At 39.8% G+C, this 14,643-nt stretch overlaps 1 protein-coding gene across 1 annotated transcript in view; it reads right to left on the reverse strand.

The window, feature by feature from the left end:
- Positions 1 to 14,643, reverse strand: part of EAF1 (ELL associated factor 1) — a 20,162-nt gene continuing 5,519 nt past the window's right edge. Inside the window, exons 3-6 of the mRNA XM_033066724.2 lie at positions 13,502 to 13,638; positions 10,818 to 10,984; positions 4,138 to 4,368; positions 1 to 1,706 (exon numbers count right to left, since the gene is read on the reverse strand). Coding sequence (XP_032922615.1) covers positions 1,660 to 1,706; positions 4,138 to 4,368; positions 10,818 to 10,984; positions 13,502 to 13,638 — 582 coding nt within the window. The 3' untranslated portion in view covers positions 1 to 1,659. The remainder of the gene's footprint in view (positions 1,707 to 4,137; positions 4,369 to 10,817; positions 10,985 to 13,501; positions 13,639 to 14,643) is intronic.

Raw genomic sequence — 14,643 nt, forward strand, 5'->3', positions numbered from 1 at the left:
AAACACACCATTTGTTAGAGAATGAACAGGGAAAAAGAAAGAGAAAAGAAAAAAAAAAAAAAAAGAGAGCAATTATGGCTTTTCATCAAGTATATTTCATAATTGTCCATTAAAATACATACCTGCATCACAAAACACTTTAAAAAAACCAAGTATATTTGAAAGTATGTACAATAATGCAAAAATATGCCTAAATATGTATCTAATGCAAAAAAATAAACCATTTAATAAAATCTCCCCTCAAATGTCCCCCTTGATCTTCAACATGTTAAAAAAAAGGACAGAGCTCAGTAAACAAACAGGAGTTAAAACACAAACTAACAGATGAGAGCAGTGCAAAGCAGACACCTGAGAATGGGGAGGCATCTGATTGAGCTTCCCATTCCTCAGGATTACACCACAACTGCAGTGCAACTTGTCCTATGTCAGCAAAATTTCGATTTTAAAAAGTCACCCTGGTGTTCCAGCTCTACGAGGCTGCCTATGGCACTCATTTTCCATGTGAGCAAAAAAGTTAATGATAATCCAACTAAGCACCCTTTAAACCCCCTTTTAACAGGGGTGAGTTTCATGCTAGGCAAATATTTCTGTGTATTCCTGCCAAGAACAAAGAGATCTCATCCAATGAACAATATGGACTAAAGCCTACCTTGACAGCTGTGGTGGGAGAGAGACTTCTGCTGTTTCATGCTCTTCTATTTGCATTCTCTAGGAAACTGCAAAGAGGGCTCTGGTCTTAGACTTTCACTAAGTCAAATATTTTGCATTTGTGGCATTGCAATGTCATAGTAGTTGGGCTTGTAAACATTTCTGAAGACTAGGTCTGAATGTCTGAGTTAAATGAGATCCTTCAGTTTCTACAGAGAATGCTGATCTGATTCTTACTTGGATGAGTTTAGGTGATTGATGTGTATCCTTTTCTTGCTAGAGTCACTGCCCTCAGAGCACAGCAGGCTGTACACGACACACAGCTCTTGCTTGCAGAAGTGACCTGAGGAGGTTTCAGTATTGCTCCCTACAGGAAAGGTGGCAGGAACTGAAGCACTATTTTAAAAACCTGCTTATAAGGCACTGATGCAGCAAGGTTTGCGATGAACATGGTTTAATCATTCCTATTTTCCAACTGTTTAAAAGTCAATGTATTAAATCAACAATAATTAGCAATAAAAAGGCATTAGAAAAGTCCCAAAGCAAAGAAATCAATTTAGTATTGGAACTTAATTTATGGCAGTCCCATTTCAGTGCACACACTAACTCCTGCATGTTTTTTTAAACTCATGATAGGCACATGCTCAGTCTATACACATAAGTCCCCTGACAAATTCATGATGCGCTGAACATCTCCTACAAACAAGGAATTTTTAGATGACTTCATATAGTTACATATTAAACTTACAGATGGACAGGAACATACATTGGCTTACCCACTGTACATATCCATTCAAAGCTTTAACAGAATAAGAATATACACAATATATACAGGTAATTCACACAGTAAAACAGTCCTCAATGTCTGCTATTTTGTAGGGCTAGCATTTCTTCTATTAAAATTCCACACATGGAACTATCTGTGCCAGCTTCTCTTCATAAGCAACAGGATCACTTCAAGGTAAATTAGTTCTTCATGTATATGTAACAGAAATAGCAAAAGATCAGCCTCTAGTCATCACTGTCACTCCCAGACTCACTCAACTGCAAGTCATTTCCTATAGAAAACAAAAAACAACAAAACACAACAAGTGAGTAGGCGTTAATTCACATTTCATGGCAATCAAATCAAAGAACAGTCACATTTACACTGTAAGATTTAAATAAGAATAACACATTCAATGAATGCAAACATCATCTGTGATTTAATGAAACTGCCCAAGAACATTAAGAGCTGTATGGGGCTAATACACAGCTGGATCCAGGCCAAACCAAGAATCCTTGTCTCCAGAGTCACCAAAAGTGCTCTCTGGGGGGACAACAGCCCTCTCCATGCTAGCAGCTGCAGAAAGCATTCCACAGCCTCCACCCACCCAAGCTGCCATATATGGTTTTTGGACAAGGCATTAGGGAACTCCTTGGCTTTCTTTACCCTTTAAAAACAATTTTTTGTTTTGGTTTTTTTTTCTGTTTAAGGCCATTTGGGTAGCCAAGGCAAGGCCTCCACACGTCAATAAACCAAAACGACTGTTAAAGCCATCAAAACTCAAGGTTAAGCTAAGGTGACACATGCTGTGACGGTGAAGGTTGCCCTCCAAAGTGCAGAGATTGGATGAAAGACCAGGATATGGATCAAACCTACTGGCTCTGATACTGTTTTGCAGAGCACTTGTGATTTGGTGAGGTGGAGGGGATAAAAGAAACGCTTTTGTTCTGATAATTGAACCTAACTCTTCCATCATTCTCCCACAGCCCTCCCCTCATATGCAACAGCTACGCCCTGGATTTCTTCATCTCCTCTTCCCTTTTACAAGATAAGAACTTGGGTTAGGGGTGATTCTCCCCATAGCAAAAGTATTTTAAACCCAAAGGCAAAAAGCATTGCATGAAGAGAGGAGCTACCCAAGTACAGTAATTTCACGACCATAAGGCGCACTGGACTATGAGGCACACCTCCGGGACCCGGCAAATTTCGCAACTTTGTACATTATATAAGCCACACCGGACTATAGGGCGCATTTTTTTTTTGCAGCGAGGATCCGCTCCCAGTTCCCCCCGTGTGGTTGCTGGCCGAGGCCCCGCCTCAACCCAGCAGCCATTGGCCCCCGGGCCCGCCTGTACCCGGCAGGAGGGGCGCCGCGGGCCCCCAGGCCCACCTCCACCCGGCAGCCATGGGGCCCCGGGCCCGCCTCCACCCAGCTGCCATGGCAACGTGGCCCCGCAGGCCCGCCACCACTCAGCTGCCACGGAACCACGGCCCTGCCTTCACCCGGCTGCCACAGCCCTGCCTGCTCCCCCCATGGCTCATGGCTCACACTTCTGGGTTGGCAAATTTCCGAACTTTGTACATTATATAAGGCGCACTGGACTATAAGGCGCGCTTCCGGGTTTGGGCCAAAATTTTAGTCAAAAGGGTTTGCCTTATAGTAGTGAAATTACCGTAGTTCACAGATTCTCCTCAGTTGGAGGCTTCAGATCATTAAACCCATGTAGTATTGTTGAGAAGCAGGGTGGAGGCTGCTCACAACCAGAAACAGGGAAATGGACACAGTCCTAATGACTTTGTTGAACTTTGGATTCACTTAGTCCTTCATTACTGACAGAAAGACTGAGAGGCCTCTAAGTCTTCCAGCAGGGCTTTTCGGTGTGGTCTGTACAATATACTTATCTTCTCAAAGCTGGAAACCCTACATGCATCTGTATTCAAACTCCACCAGTTCCTATGAATGGGTGCCAAGAGATGTGTGCAAACATCCCTCAGGAGGAATTAAGAACGATTTATGGTAATTGCAAATGCAATATTTTAACTCCACTGAGTTAGATGTAGCATAAGGAAAAGCAACACAGACACATACCATGTCCCCAGAGAGTCTCATGGGATAGAACCATGCCTTAAACATAGTTCTGACACTTTTTAAAGGGTGAGGTGAGGTGAGCTTGTACTGATTCAATACTTGCAACACCATAGCTGTAATATTTTAACATAATTTTAATTTAAATTTCCCTTCAAAATGTGGTATTTGTGAAAATACAGCTGAGACCAACACAATAAATGTGCTGACAAAGCAATACTGAAGACCATAGAGACTACGCTTAGGAACCCAGGACAGCCTTGTGCCATTCACAGTTCTTGACAGACCTTTAACTGACATGTGTCAACCCCACTATTTCCATTTAATCTGTGTATTCACATGAAAATAATTCCCATTCTCCACTACACCAGATCCTCCCACACCAGTGACTACTTGAAGGCTGAAATCAAGAGCCAACAGGGCCAATGGGGGCCATTGCACTGATGCCCACAGGCTCTCCAGACCTTCAGACAAGTCTCAGCCCCCGTTCATAAAACCTGCCCATGTATTTCAGCCAGTGCAACTCCCTGGGACTACTACTTGGCAAAAGGCATTTCATGAAGTTAGTTTAACGTGGTAAGTAAATAAGTGGTCATAATCAGCTTTGAGCAGTGGTAAGACACAAGCATTTACTTACGGAGCGTGTTCATGAGCTGATTGCTTCCTTGTGGCCTGCTGGTGCCATTAGCAACAGCATTCCTGTTGTTATACTGCTGGTGTGGTGGCTGGGAAGGGGAAACATGTGCTGGCTCTTCCCCCTCGCTGCTGGAGCTTTCATCTTCACTCCCAGATGAGCTTTCTGAATCCGATGAGCTGCTTCCACTGCTGCTGCTCATCTGCTCAATAATTTCAACCTCTGCTCTCAGCTCTGAAATAAAAAGGAATTCATCTGGTTGATACCATAAACAGGGCCCCATGGAATTTTGGAAAAGAATGTGCAAATGCAATAGTTTTGTCAAGTATCGTTTATCACACCAAAATATCTCACATGGAAGAGCGAGGCAGGAAGGGAAACCAAACTATTCTGAAAACTTTTTTACTTATTGCTGTAGCTAAATTTAAAGAAACAGCAGCATAGGATAGTATCATAAAACCTTCACTTCCACAATTATTCTTCATATACTTCACACTCCTGAAAGCCCTTTCAGAGTCATTATTTTTGACAGGTTATATAATCTGCATAAAAAGTAACCACATTAGCTGATCGAAGAAATCTAAATCTGAATTGTTAGATGCCAGTGACATTTAGGCTTTTGGAAAACATGGTGTGTGGGGAGGGGGGGTGGGTACATGGGCATGGGCAAATGATCACAACAGAAACTGCCTTGACTTCAGATATATATGGAACTGCTTCAGCACAGTCACACAGCCCATTGTAAACAAACTTCAGAAGCACATGGATGACATCAAATAACTTTGCAGTAGGACAGATGAGAATAGCTGAGAATTTTCACATACTGAGGAGTGGCAAAAATACCATAACCTGCTATAGAGCTCACAAGTAGCCAGGAAATAATGAAACTACTCTGAAACTAGGAAGTTATACAACTCAAGACACTGCCCACTTAGAGTTTCCAAGTGCAAAGAAACATTGGAACACCATGACAGCACCACAACAGCCTCATCAGCAACAGCTAGTGTTGGCTGAATGACTGGTTACTAAAGAGCTATTAAGGTATGTCGCCCCAAATTATATAATATTGTTAAATTTGTCATAATTATAAGTGGCCTAAACACTAGTAGAGGACAACTGTTTTGTATCCACCCACAAGGTTGAGTATCTAATGACTCAGTTAATCTTGGCAGCTTTCCATGAGAGAACAACATATATTAAGAATGGGATGTGAATCCCTCAAAATTTAGGCTTTTGTTGTGGTAGCAGTTCTATACCCACACAGTTAGAATTCAGTGTTTGCCATGGATATTCACAGACTAAAGGGACAAGAATGAAAGAAAGGAGAGATGAGGTATTATCACCCCTACCAAACAAATGGAGAACTGATGCTGGGACTAATTCATGTTAGGTCAGATGTGTGTCAAGAGTCTCTTTTGTAATAAGACTCATTTTCCTTGGGCTGCCTAAAATAAAGAGTAACAGCTAAGTTTTCAGCCTCCACAATATTTGCTGGAGAGAATTCCTCTAGCTCAGCATGTATTAGTTTGAGAAACTCTGTTTTCTTTTGCCAGATTTAAAATCACTGTTTTTCACTTTCAAGGTTTAGAGCTCAATTTCAAATGCTGTAGTTATACTCCAGCTGGGTATTTAATAATAGCGGTGTTGTTTCTCCAATTTATTTCCTAAATCTAAATCCCTCCCTATACCATCTGTGCTCTCTGTAGCTTACCAGTATGCCAGGTAAAACCTACTCTTTCAGCTTGAAGACTTAGCGTAAGAGCCCATTGGAAGAGGAAGAAAGTATGATTAAACAGAATCATATATTGATTCAACAGCCCAACAGAAGTCACTACTTTGTACTGTAATGTCTTTTTCCCCTATTGCTCCTCAACACAGTCTTGCAGGCTTTAAAAATACATTTCAGGCCTGGAGTCTGATACACAAACAAATGAGCACCAGTAAGTTGCTGTTCTCAGCCTACCCATATATCGAGGCTTTGAAATTACAAATGTTCTCTGTCTTTAAGCCTAAGAAATTAATAGGGAAAAGCGAAAGGAAAGGTAACCAGGAATAAGGGTACTTTCTCTTTAAAATGCTCGGGTTTAAACTTTTTTTCACCCAGCTTGATGATGTATAATTTTTACATTCTTCTAGTGATGGAGTTGTTAGTTGCAAATTACAGTGATTATAATACATTATTAGAATATCCTGGATTGCAGCAAGCATGATCACCTATCACAGTCCATATTGCAAAAAGATACAACAGACAAGTCTTACACAGGACAAGTGCCTGAGAATTACACATGTACATCTACAGAGCTGGAATCTGCGGCTGAAATGGAGGAATGTTGGCACAGGGACTGAGAACATAGAGCCCACATGTAAAACAGAGTGAAAAACGTGATGGGCATTGGTTGTGAGAGGGTAAAGTTAAAACAAAAACACACTGCAGAAAATTAGGAAAAAAAAAAAAACCTAAGCAAGAAGTGTGGACTTAATACAGTAGGTGAGGAGATAACTGAAGGAAGTGACCAATGGGAAAGGAAGATTAGCCTGGCCAATTTTAAACGGAATTGGAGATTAGTGTGAGAATGAAGGATGGGAGGTTTCTGTTGTGGAAGCAGAAAACTAGGAGCCCATAAAAGAGGTTTGGTTGTGAGAAAGGAACAAGAAAATGCCTTGGAAGTAGTGCTAAACCCCACTCTGCTGAACGGAAGCAAGAAAAAGTAAAACAGAACCAGTAACACAAGCTTCAAGGACTGTGAAGTTAAGATTGTTATCAGTGACAGTGGTCACAGGTATAAACTTGGTCAGAGCCCATCTTCAGTCAACTTTTGCCTCACAGGCTGACAGGCTTCCCTCACATCTCTGTTGTCTCTTGCTCCTTGAGCCCAAAATTCTGAACATCTTATCTGAGCAGATGAGAGAGAAGCAATTATTTTCTCTAATGTTCTGGTGGCTGCTGCACCACTAGAAATCTGCTAAGAGAAATTCAGCAGGACCACTAAGGAATTCTACTCAAAACACTCTTGTCTCACACTGTCAGTGACTAAGCCAATGATGACATCAAAGCCTTACAGGAGAAACATGGCTGCTTTATGATGGTTTGATTTTGCATTCTCCCATTTGACTGCTATGCTTAGTACAGTTACAGGCACTGAAGACATGGGTTAAACATTTCCCTATGGTGCTTCCAATTAAAATAGTTGTGTGTGTATATGTGTACATACATTCTAAGCTGAACAACGAAATAATTTGACCTTTCCTAGATCTTTCTGTGCCATAAGATCAAACACCTCATGTCGACATGCCTTTGCAGTTTAAAAGATGACAAGAGCCAGGATGTGCAGCAGTTACTTTTAAAAAAGCTTTCCATACAGTACAGTTTCGAACACTTGCCTTAATTGAGTCTACATAATCTGAAAAGGTTGACACTGCTTTGGGATCCTTCTCTACATTTCATGTAACAGCTGTAAAATTTCTTTCAAGAAGACAAAATTACTGTTTTACATGGGCAGGCAGTACAGGTTTTAGAGTAAAAAAAAAATTCAAGATCAGAAATTATTATCCAAACAGAACAGCCTTTCTCAACAGTGTTGTCTCTTGTATATATTCAGCATCAAATACCTTAACAGTGTTTAACTGTTGCTACTTCTCTCAATTCCAATAGCTTATGCAGATTTTGTAACTAAAGCCTCAACCTTAGACTGCAAGAATACCAGGGACTTCCAGAAAAAAACGTAATTCAGCTTTAGGGAGGGTTAAGTTTGAATGCCTATAGCAGGACACTTAGTGTTAGTAACAGAATGCAAAGTAGAGAAATCAACTTGATACTGGCGCCCTGAGCATGTGGGGATGGCGGCCAGAAGAGGCAGTACTTTATACTGATGTGCAGAAAATATGATTGAGGTGCTCCTGGAAGAAAAACACAGTGCTATGGCATAATCCTCACACACCATGATATATTCCAGGTAAATAAAATCTGCTCAGATTTTTAAGCAGAGAGTCTTCAAATATGGAAATATGTTTCTGTGGGTTTTTTCTCAAATGTTGTAATTACATCAATATTATTGACATATATCAATATGTTACATGCTGCAATTTTTCAATATTGCCATACATCAATATGTTACATGCTGGAATTTTTCAATATTATTGACATATATCAATATGTTACATGCTGTAATTTTCCAATATTATTGACATATATCAATATGTTGCATGCTGTAATTACGTCAATGCTGTTGAAAACATTTCTGCTGCGGTCAAATATGTATGATAAATGTCAACTATTTTGTGCAAACAAATGGCTGTATTGTGGTCTATGTGTGCAAATGTCCACAGATTAATGAGATATTATCAGATGTAGCTGAGTGTTCAAAAGAACAAGCTCCTACCCTCTCCTTTGCTCCCTTCAGGCATGAGGACAATATAGAAGTTTGAAGAGGATAGGATTCCCCTTGTGCAAAACCCTCGACACAGCCTCCCAAAAACCTCTGCCCATGAAGGAAGGGACTAGCTCAATTCCCAGATGCTCTGACTCTGTCCTCAGACATTGTTTGGGACAGCTGTAACGGGACAGAACTGACCTACCTGAAAGTTTATTTCCAGCTCATCTGTAAGGGAGCAGTGGAAATGCACAACTGAGGGTACCAGGAAAAGCAGAAACCTGCACTGAGGTTACCTTAAAACTACTGTGAAACATCATGAGGGCTGTCTTACCACACCCTAAAGTAGGGCATACTGGAAGCAAGAGAGTGTCAAAGTGCCAGAGATCCTTTCAAGCACCTCCTCTGGGAATGTTAAGCTCTGTACCGCATTCATTAAACAAAACCCACAGAATTTCAGCTGTTTATCTTTCTTTCGTACAGAGGAAGTAATTAAACGAAAACGAAGCCTACTACTTGAATGGAAAGAACAGAGGATCTTCAGAACTTACAAGTCTGTGATCATAGAAACATACATTAGGGGCAGATAACAGTACTGCAGACTACCTTACAGCTTTGATAGGTCTTTGTCTACATTTCATTGTGGAATGGTGCCATTATGATATAAATGGTTTAGCAATGCTGACACTCCAGATCATCAATGCTGGCAAAAGTTACAGACTGTAAGCAAAAAACACCCCTGCCCAGGCTTTTGGCTCTTCTGGGGCCTTGTACAACTCTCCCTATAAAGCACCAAATTAAAGTCCTATTTTTAGTACAAGTCAGGTGCGCTAATCCTTGATTTTGGAAACAAAACCCCACAGGTTATTTATTTGGAGGTACTTTCATATAAAAGATTATCAGGTGTCAAAAAAAATATTAGGACAGCTCTGAACAATGTGACATACTTTAGACTACTAGAAAATTATCTTCTAGAATAGGTGTCACTCCAGACAAATGTAATTATTTTACTGTAATACGACCTTTACAAATTGCTGTACATATACAAAAGAGTGCTCCAATGGTTAAGTAACTTATTACACCCTACAGGAAAAGACATTTAAAATCCATAACCGATTCAATTTAAAAATCGATATATCACTTATTATTTTTTCCTTGCCTATTACACAGAAAATAAATATAACAATGCAACTAAGGGAACTGTAGCTAACCAAATCTCTCAGACATTGATTTGAGCTGCTGACCAGCATCCAAGTACTGAAAACACTACTGCTGCAGAAAAGTGAGACCAGTCAGCACCTATGCAAATACACAGCTTAGCAGCAAAAATGTCACCTAGTGATTACCATGAACTGAAAAAATACCCTGCTGAGTAATTAACTTCATCTGGGCAATTAACATAGGCTAAGTCTACAGACAAAAATAGCTATATGGGACAGAGAAAAAAGAGAAAGAAACACAAGAAAAAAAAAAAGGCAGAAAGAATAAGCTTAAAATAAAATAATTGTGTCTGGTGCTGGTGCCAGAGAAGAATCAAAGAAAAATTTAAAGTCTTCCTCATCCTGACTGTTATCCACAGCAAAAACAGGTATCACACCAGCAGGAAAAGAAGGGCATGGGCAAATAAAGTGCATTCTACCCACAGCAGAACACTAAGACAAAGCTGCTTGAGCAGAAGAATGAGTTGAGCCAATCATTCCTTTAAGGTACTTTTAAAATAGAAGTTTAGCAGCCATATGGCAGGTGTGTCAAAGTGGCAAAGGAGTGGTTGTGGAAGGGAGCAAGCTGCAGGTTCATTCCTCCCCTACCAGCACCGCTTGGCATGGTGCAAGCTTGTCTTGTGCTGGGAAGACAGCTGCCTAGTCCTTCTATCTCACCAACCTTACTCAGTGCAGGGTAGCTTTCTCCAAGTGACTTGTCTGTATAACAAGACCTTGGACCATCAGGCTTTCTTATTGCTGTTGTGGTGGCCTAAGACACCCGTGCAATTGGTCCAGCACTGAGCTACAAATTTCTGAATTCACATTAATTTTTTTTCTTCTTTTCACAAGAGAGAAATAGTTTGGAACAGAGAAAATTATCCAGAAAGAGGAAGTTTCCTCATGCCAGAGAAGCCAGTATATCTATTCTAATAGAAGAGAATAAATAATCACTAAGATGAATAAAGAAAAAAGATATAAAGAAGACAACACAGCTGTCAAGTACCATCTTTTAATCCCTGAATGTTTTTAGAAAATGCACAGCCATAGTTTCCATTATAAAGAAGAAAGACAAAATCAACCAAAAGTTAGGAAACTACAAACCCTTCTTTACCTCTCTTAATATCATCCAGCTGAGGCTCTGGTGAAGGATTATCCTTCAAAGGAGAAGTTTTAGGTCCAACTGCTGGCTTGGTTGGGGCTCTGAACTGTGAAGGAGGCTGAGATGCTCGGGCAGACTGTTGCTCTATTCGGGCTTGGATCTTACTGCTGCCCTCTGCTCTGAAGAAACAACCAGACACATTCAGCAGTACTGTGCAACTTATGTCCAGCTTTTTCAATATCCTTGTGCTAATGCATCATCTGTGAATTCCTTTTGTACAGATAGATCTCTGCTTTGTTTTACAAAGATGAAGAGTGAATTACAGCTTTCTGTAAGCAACACTTACTTTCAATAACAAAGAAACATATACAACTACCCTGCAACACCCTTACAAAATGCATTTTCAAATCCAGATGTGGTTCAGTGATGCCAAATTCTCTACTTGAACAACAATGAAGGCTTTAATTTAGCAATTATTATTTGTATTTTTAAAAAAGAATAATCAATCATAGTAATTTAAAGTTACTACAAATCCATTCACAACAAAATCCTGCTTAAAACAATCACAGCCAAAGAAACAATTTTCTCACTTGCAATTAAATAATCTCAAACTGAACTCTCTTAGAGGTCAACTTGACTAGTGTAATCATTCTTACTGCTAAATACAGCATACAAGCATTTAATTCCTGGTTTTTATCCATTTACTGTTAGCCCTTCAAAACAGTTTAAGCTGTTTCCTTAGCGGAAAATAGTCTCCAGAATAACACTATGTCAACCTGTTCAATTCAAACTAGGTATTTCTGCCTTTTACTGAACTTCTGATGTGACTGAGATTGCAGAACAGTCAATACCCTTGGCAGTAAAAGAAACCCAAAAAACCAAGCACAAACCCAAAATAGGTTCCTTTACGGTACACCATAATAAGGTTAAAGGGTGTGCTGTATTTATTGCATAACACCAAAGCCTTTGGGGTTATGGCTTTATGCAGTGCACCATAGAAGCAGCTTGTGGATATTAGAGCTCAGTTTTTGTTCTAGGAGCCTCTCGGCTCAGCAGTGTTACATTGTGTGTCTGGAAACTAATCCTACTGCGAGATAAGTTAAACTAGCCCATGTCGAACTTGGTACCAGAGCTGGGACACGGAGCATTTACTTGGCTGTCTCTGTGCCTCAGTGAACTCCAGATTCAGCCTCACACAGAACCCCCTCTTCATTCATCAGTGACATGCACTTTTGGATACCACATTAATACAGCTTACAGTCTATCTGCAGCAGAAGTGAGGAGTTGGGAAGATACTCACTCTATCAAGTGTAAGGTAAAAGCCAGAGATTTCCAATATTAATTATGCTCTTGGAACTACACATGGTTTTATGTGGAGCAAGTTCATTCACTCCCCTGTGAATGTCATCAACGTGTTAACACTAAAAGCCCTGTTCCCACAGAATTTCAACAGGTCGTTAAAGATCAGAATAGCCTTGGTAAATAAAAGGCACTTCTGATCTAGAAAATCAATTATTTTGCAAAGCACTATTCATCAAAACAGGGATTCCCCAAATTTTTTACTACTCTCTCTCTGCCTGAGAAAAATTGAAGTATTTTTTCCCACACCAGATTCAGAACTCAGTATAACCAAACATCTCACTGAACTCAGGCCCTCCTGCACTTACTTGCTCCCTTCTGACTTAATCTTCACCAGGACAAAATCCAGCAGAACTGAAATTGGGAATGCAAATCTCATCTTTGATGTGCTCATATCTACTGGACAAGATGAATGCTACATGGATGAGTTTTCACATCACTGACTCAGAGGACTGTTAGAGTACATTTACCTTGAACTCAAGGTGCTCTTGGCAAACATCCAGCCAACTACTGATGAGCTGCAACCCACATTTATAGTAGTTTCAGCAGCTAAGCGCTATATACTGCAGTAGTGTTTTTTAATGTAAAACTTCCAAACTTATTTAAGAGTTTCTTCTTCACAAGACATTTGAATGACTGCTTTCTCTTTAGATCTCAACCTGTGGTTCAGTGATGCTGAAAGATCCAGACACTTCAGGTAATTGCAGAGCAGTAGGACTGCTAAAAATGTTCCAGCTGCATACTTTGTAGCATTTGTGCAGGAAAGTAAGATCATTGGGTCAGAAAGGATTTCTGGCTTCATCAGTTCTTCGAGGTAAAACACCATAACCATTATTTCTACAGCTCTGCCTGCCTTCACCAGCTGGAGGCTTTGTACTTGTGTTCCACTTAATATATTGCTTATCTAATATGGGAATGAGTGTTTCTTGTTCCCTAAGATTATGTTATTGAAACATCATGACTCCCACAGGAAACTGTAGGGAACAAACCCAGAAAGTCTAATAATCCTTTTGGCAGTCTAATATTTTCATGGGTTTTTTGACTAACTAGAGATTCCTGAAACACATCCCATCCTTCAGCCAGCTTCTAAAGCCTCAAATCATCACAGGTGTTTCACTGCAAACTATAATTATGTCATTTCAGCAATGGAGAACTTACAAATTCTTTACCCTTGGATTCACGCTATTTGCATTTTTAGGCATGATAACTGGCCATGTAAAGCTAAGGCTAAGTAATTAAATATCGTTACAAAATAAGAGCATTCTGTTTCAAATCCAGTCTTAATAAGAAACTTCAGCAATAATTAATCTTATCAAGAACCCTGTTCCCAGCTTTACCTTGTTTTCTTGACTTGAATGCTGCTACTAAGTTTTTCCAGCACATACTCCCCAGTGTCATGATTGATAATAAGCACACAGTCCTTCTGATATGGCCTTTTATTTCCTTTAAAGACAGTCATTGGTGGAGTTGAACCCTGGTACAAAGAGAGAGCACATATTTGTTTGGTTATATTACCTTGTCCAAAAATTTATGAATACTGAAAGAATATACGTACTGCTCTGAAAATAGGCTAAGTGCTTAATGTTTAGTTCCTATAGAAAATATTCATTCATGAAGAGAAAAATACAGAGAAAATGTGCAGTAGATCAGACATTTCCTCATAGCAATATTATGCCTTTCATCATTTTAAGTGTCTCTGCAGTGACATAACATCTTCTCCATGGCTGCCTTTATTTACAGTTCTCATTCCCAAAATGGCAGCGTAACTAAATTTGCATAGTTGTCCCTGACAAGTATCAGAAATCTTCTTGATGTTTCTGCCCTGGAAATCATGGGTTTGGAAAAGAAATAAAGTTCTAACTATTTGTGTAGCAGAACTATTGCCCAAGGAAATATGTGGTCAATTGAAAAATAATTTAAACTGCATCATATATTTTACATAAATATATATGGCAGTATTTTCACAGTGGATTACAAGGAACTGTGACTTATAAACTATGTAAGAACAGCTGCCATCTTCAAAGTCAGATTAGCATGCATATCCCCATGCAATTATACTGAAATGTCTTCAAATGCGGTATTTTGATGCCCTCCAGAAAGTCCCTAAGTCCACACAATGCTGCATAGAGCTTTGAAAGTCTAAAGGCTTAGACTAAGAAGCAACAAAGGCAACAAACTCATGTGGTGGTGCCCACTGGCTGACTGGTAATGCTGAGATTATGCTCAGCTGTACTGCATTCATGCAAAGGCTCGTTCATATACCTGGTTTTGAGGTTACAGCCAGCTGAATCCATGGTCTATCTGCCCCTAACAGCATGGATACACACCCTGTTACTCAAGAGGTTATGTTCTCAGCTATGAAACATTCTCAGCTTTCTCTGTAATGTATAGATACTGTATAAAGTATATATATTTTTAAAAATAAATGTTTATTCATATGCACTTTTGTACATACTGTAGGAAAGCAACCGAAATCAGG

The sequence above is a fragment of the Catharus ustulatus genome, chromosome 1 (assembly GCF_009819885.2).
Source record: "Catharus ustulatus isolate bCatUst1 chromosome 1, bCatUst1.pri.v2, whole genome shotgun sequence".
Taxonomy (NCBI): Eukaryota; Metazoa; Chordata; class Aves; order Passeriformes; family Turdidae; genus Catharus; species Catharus ustulatus.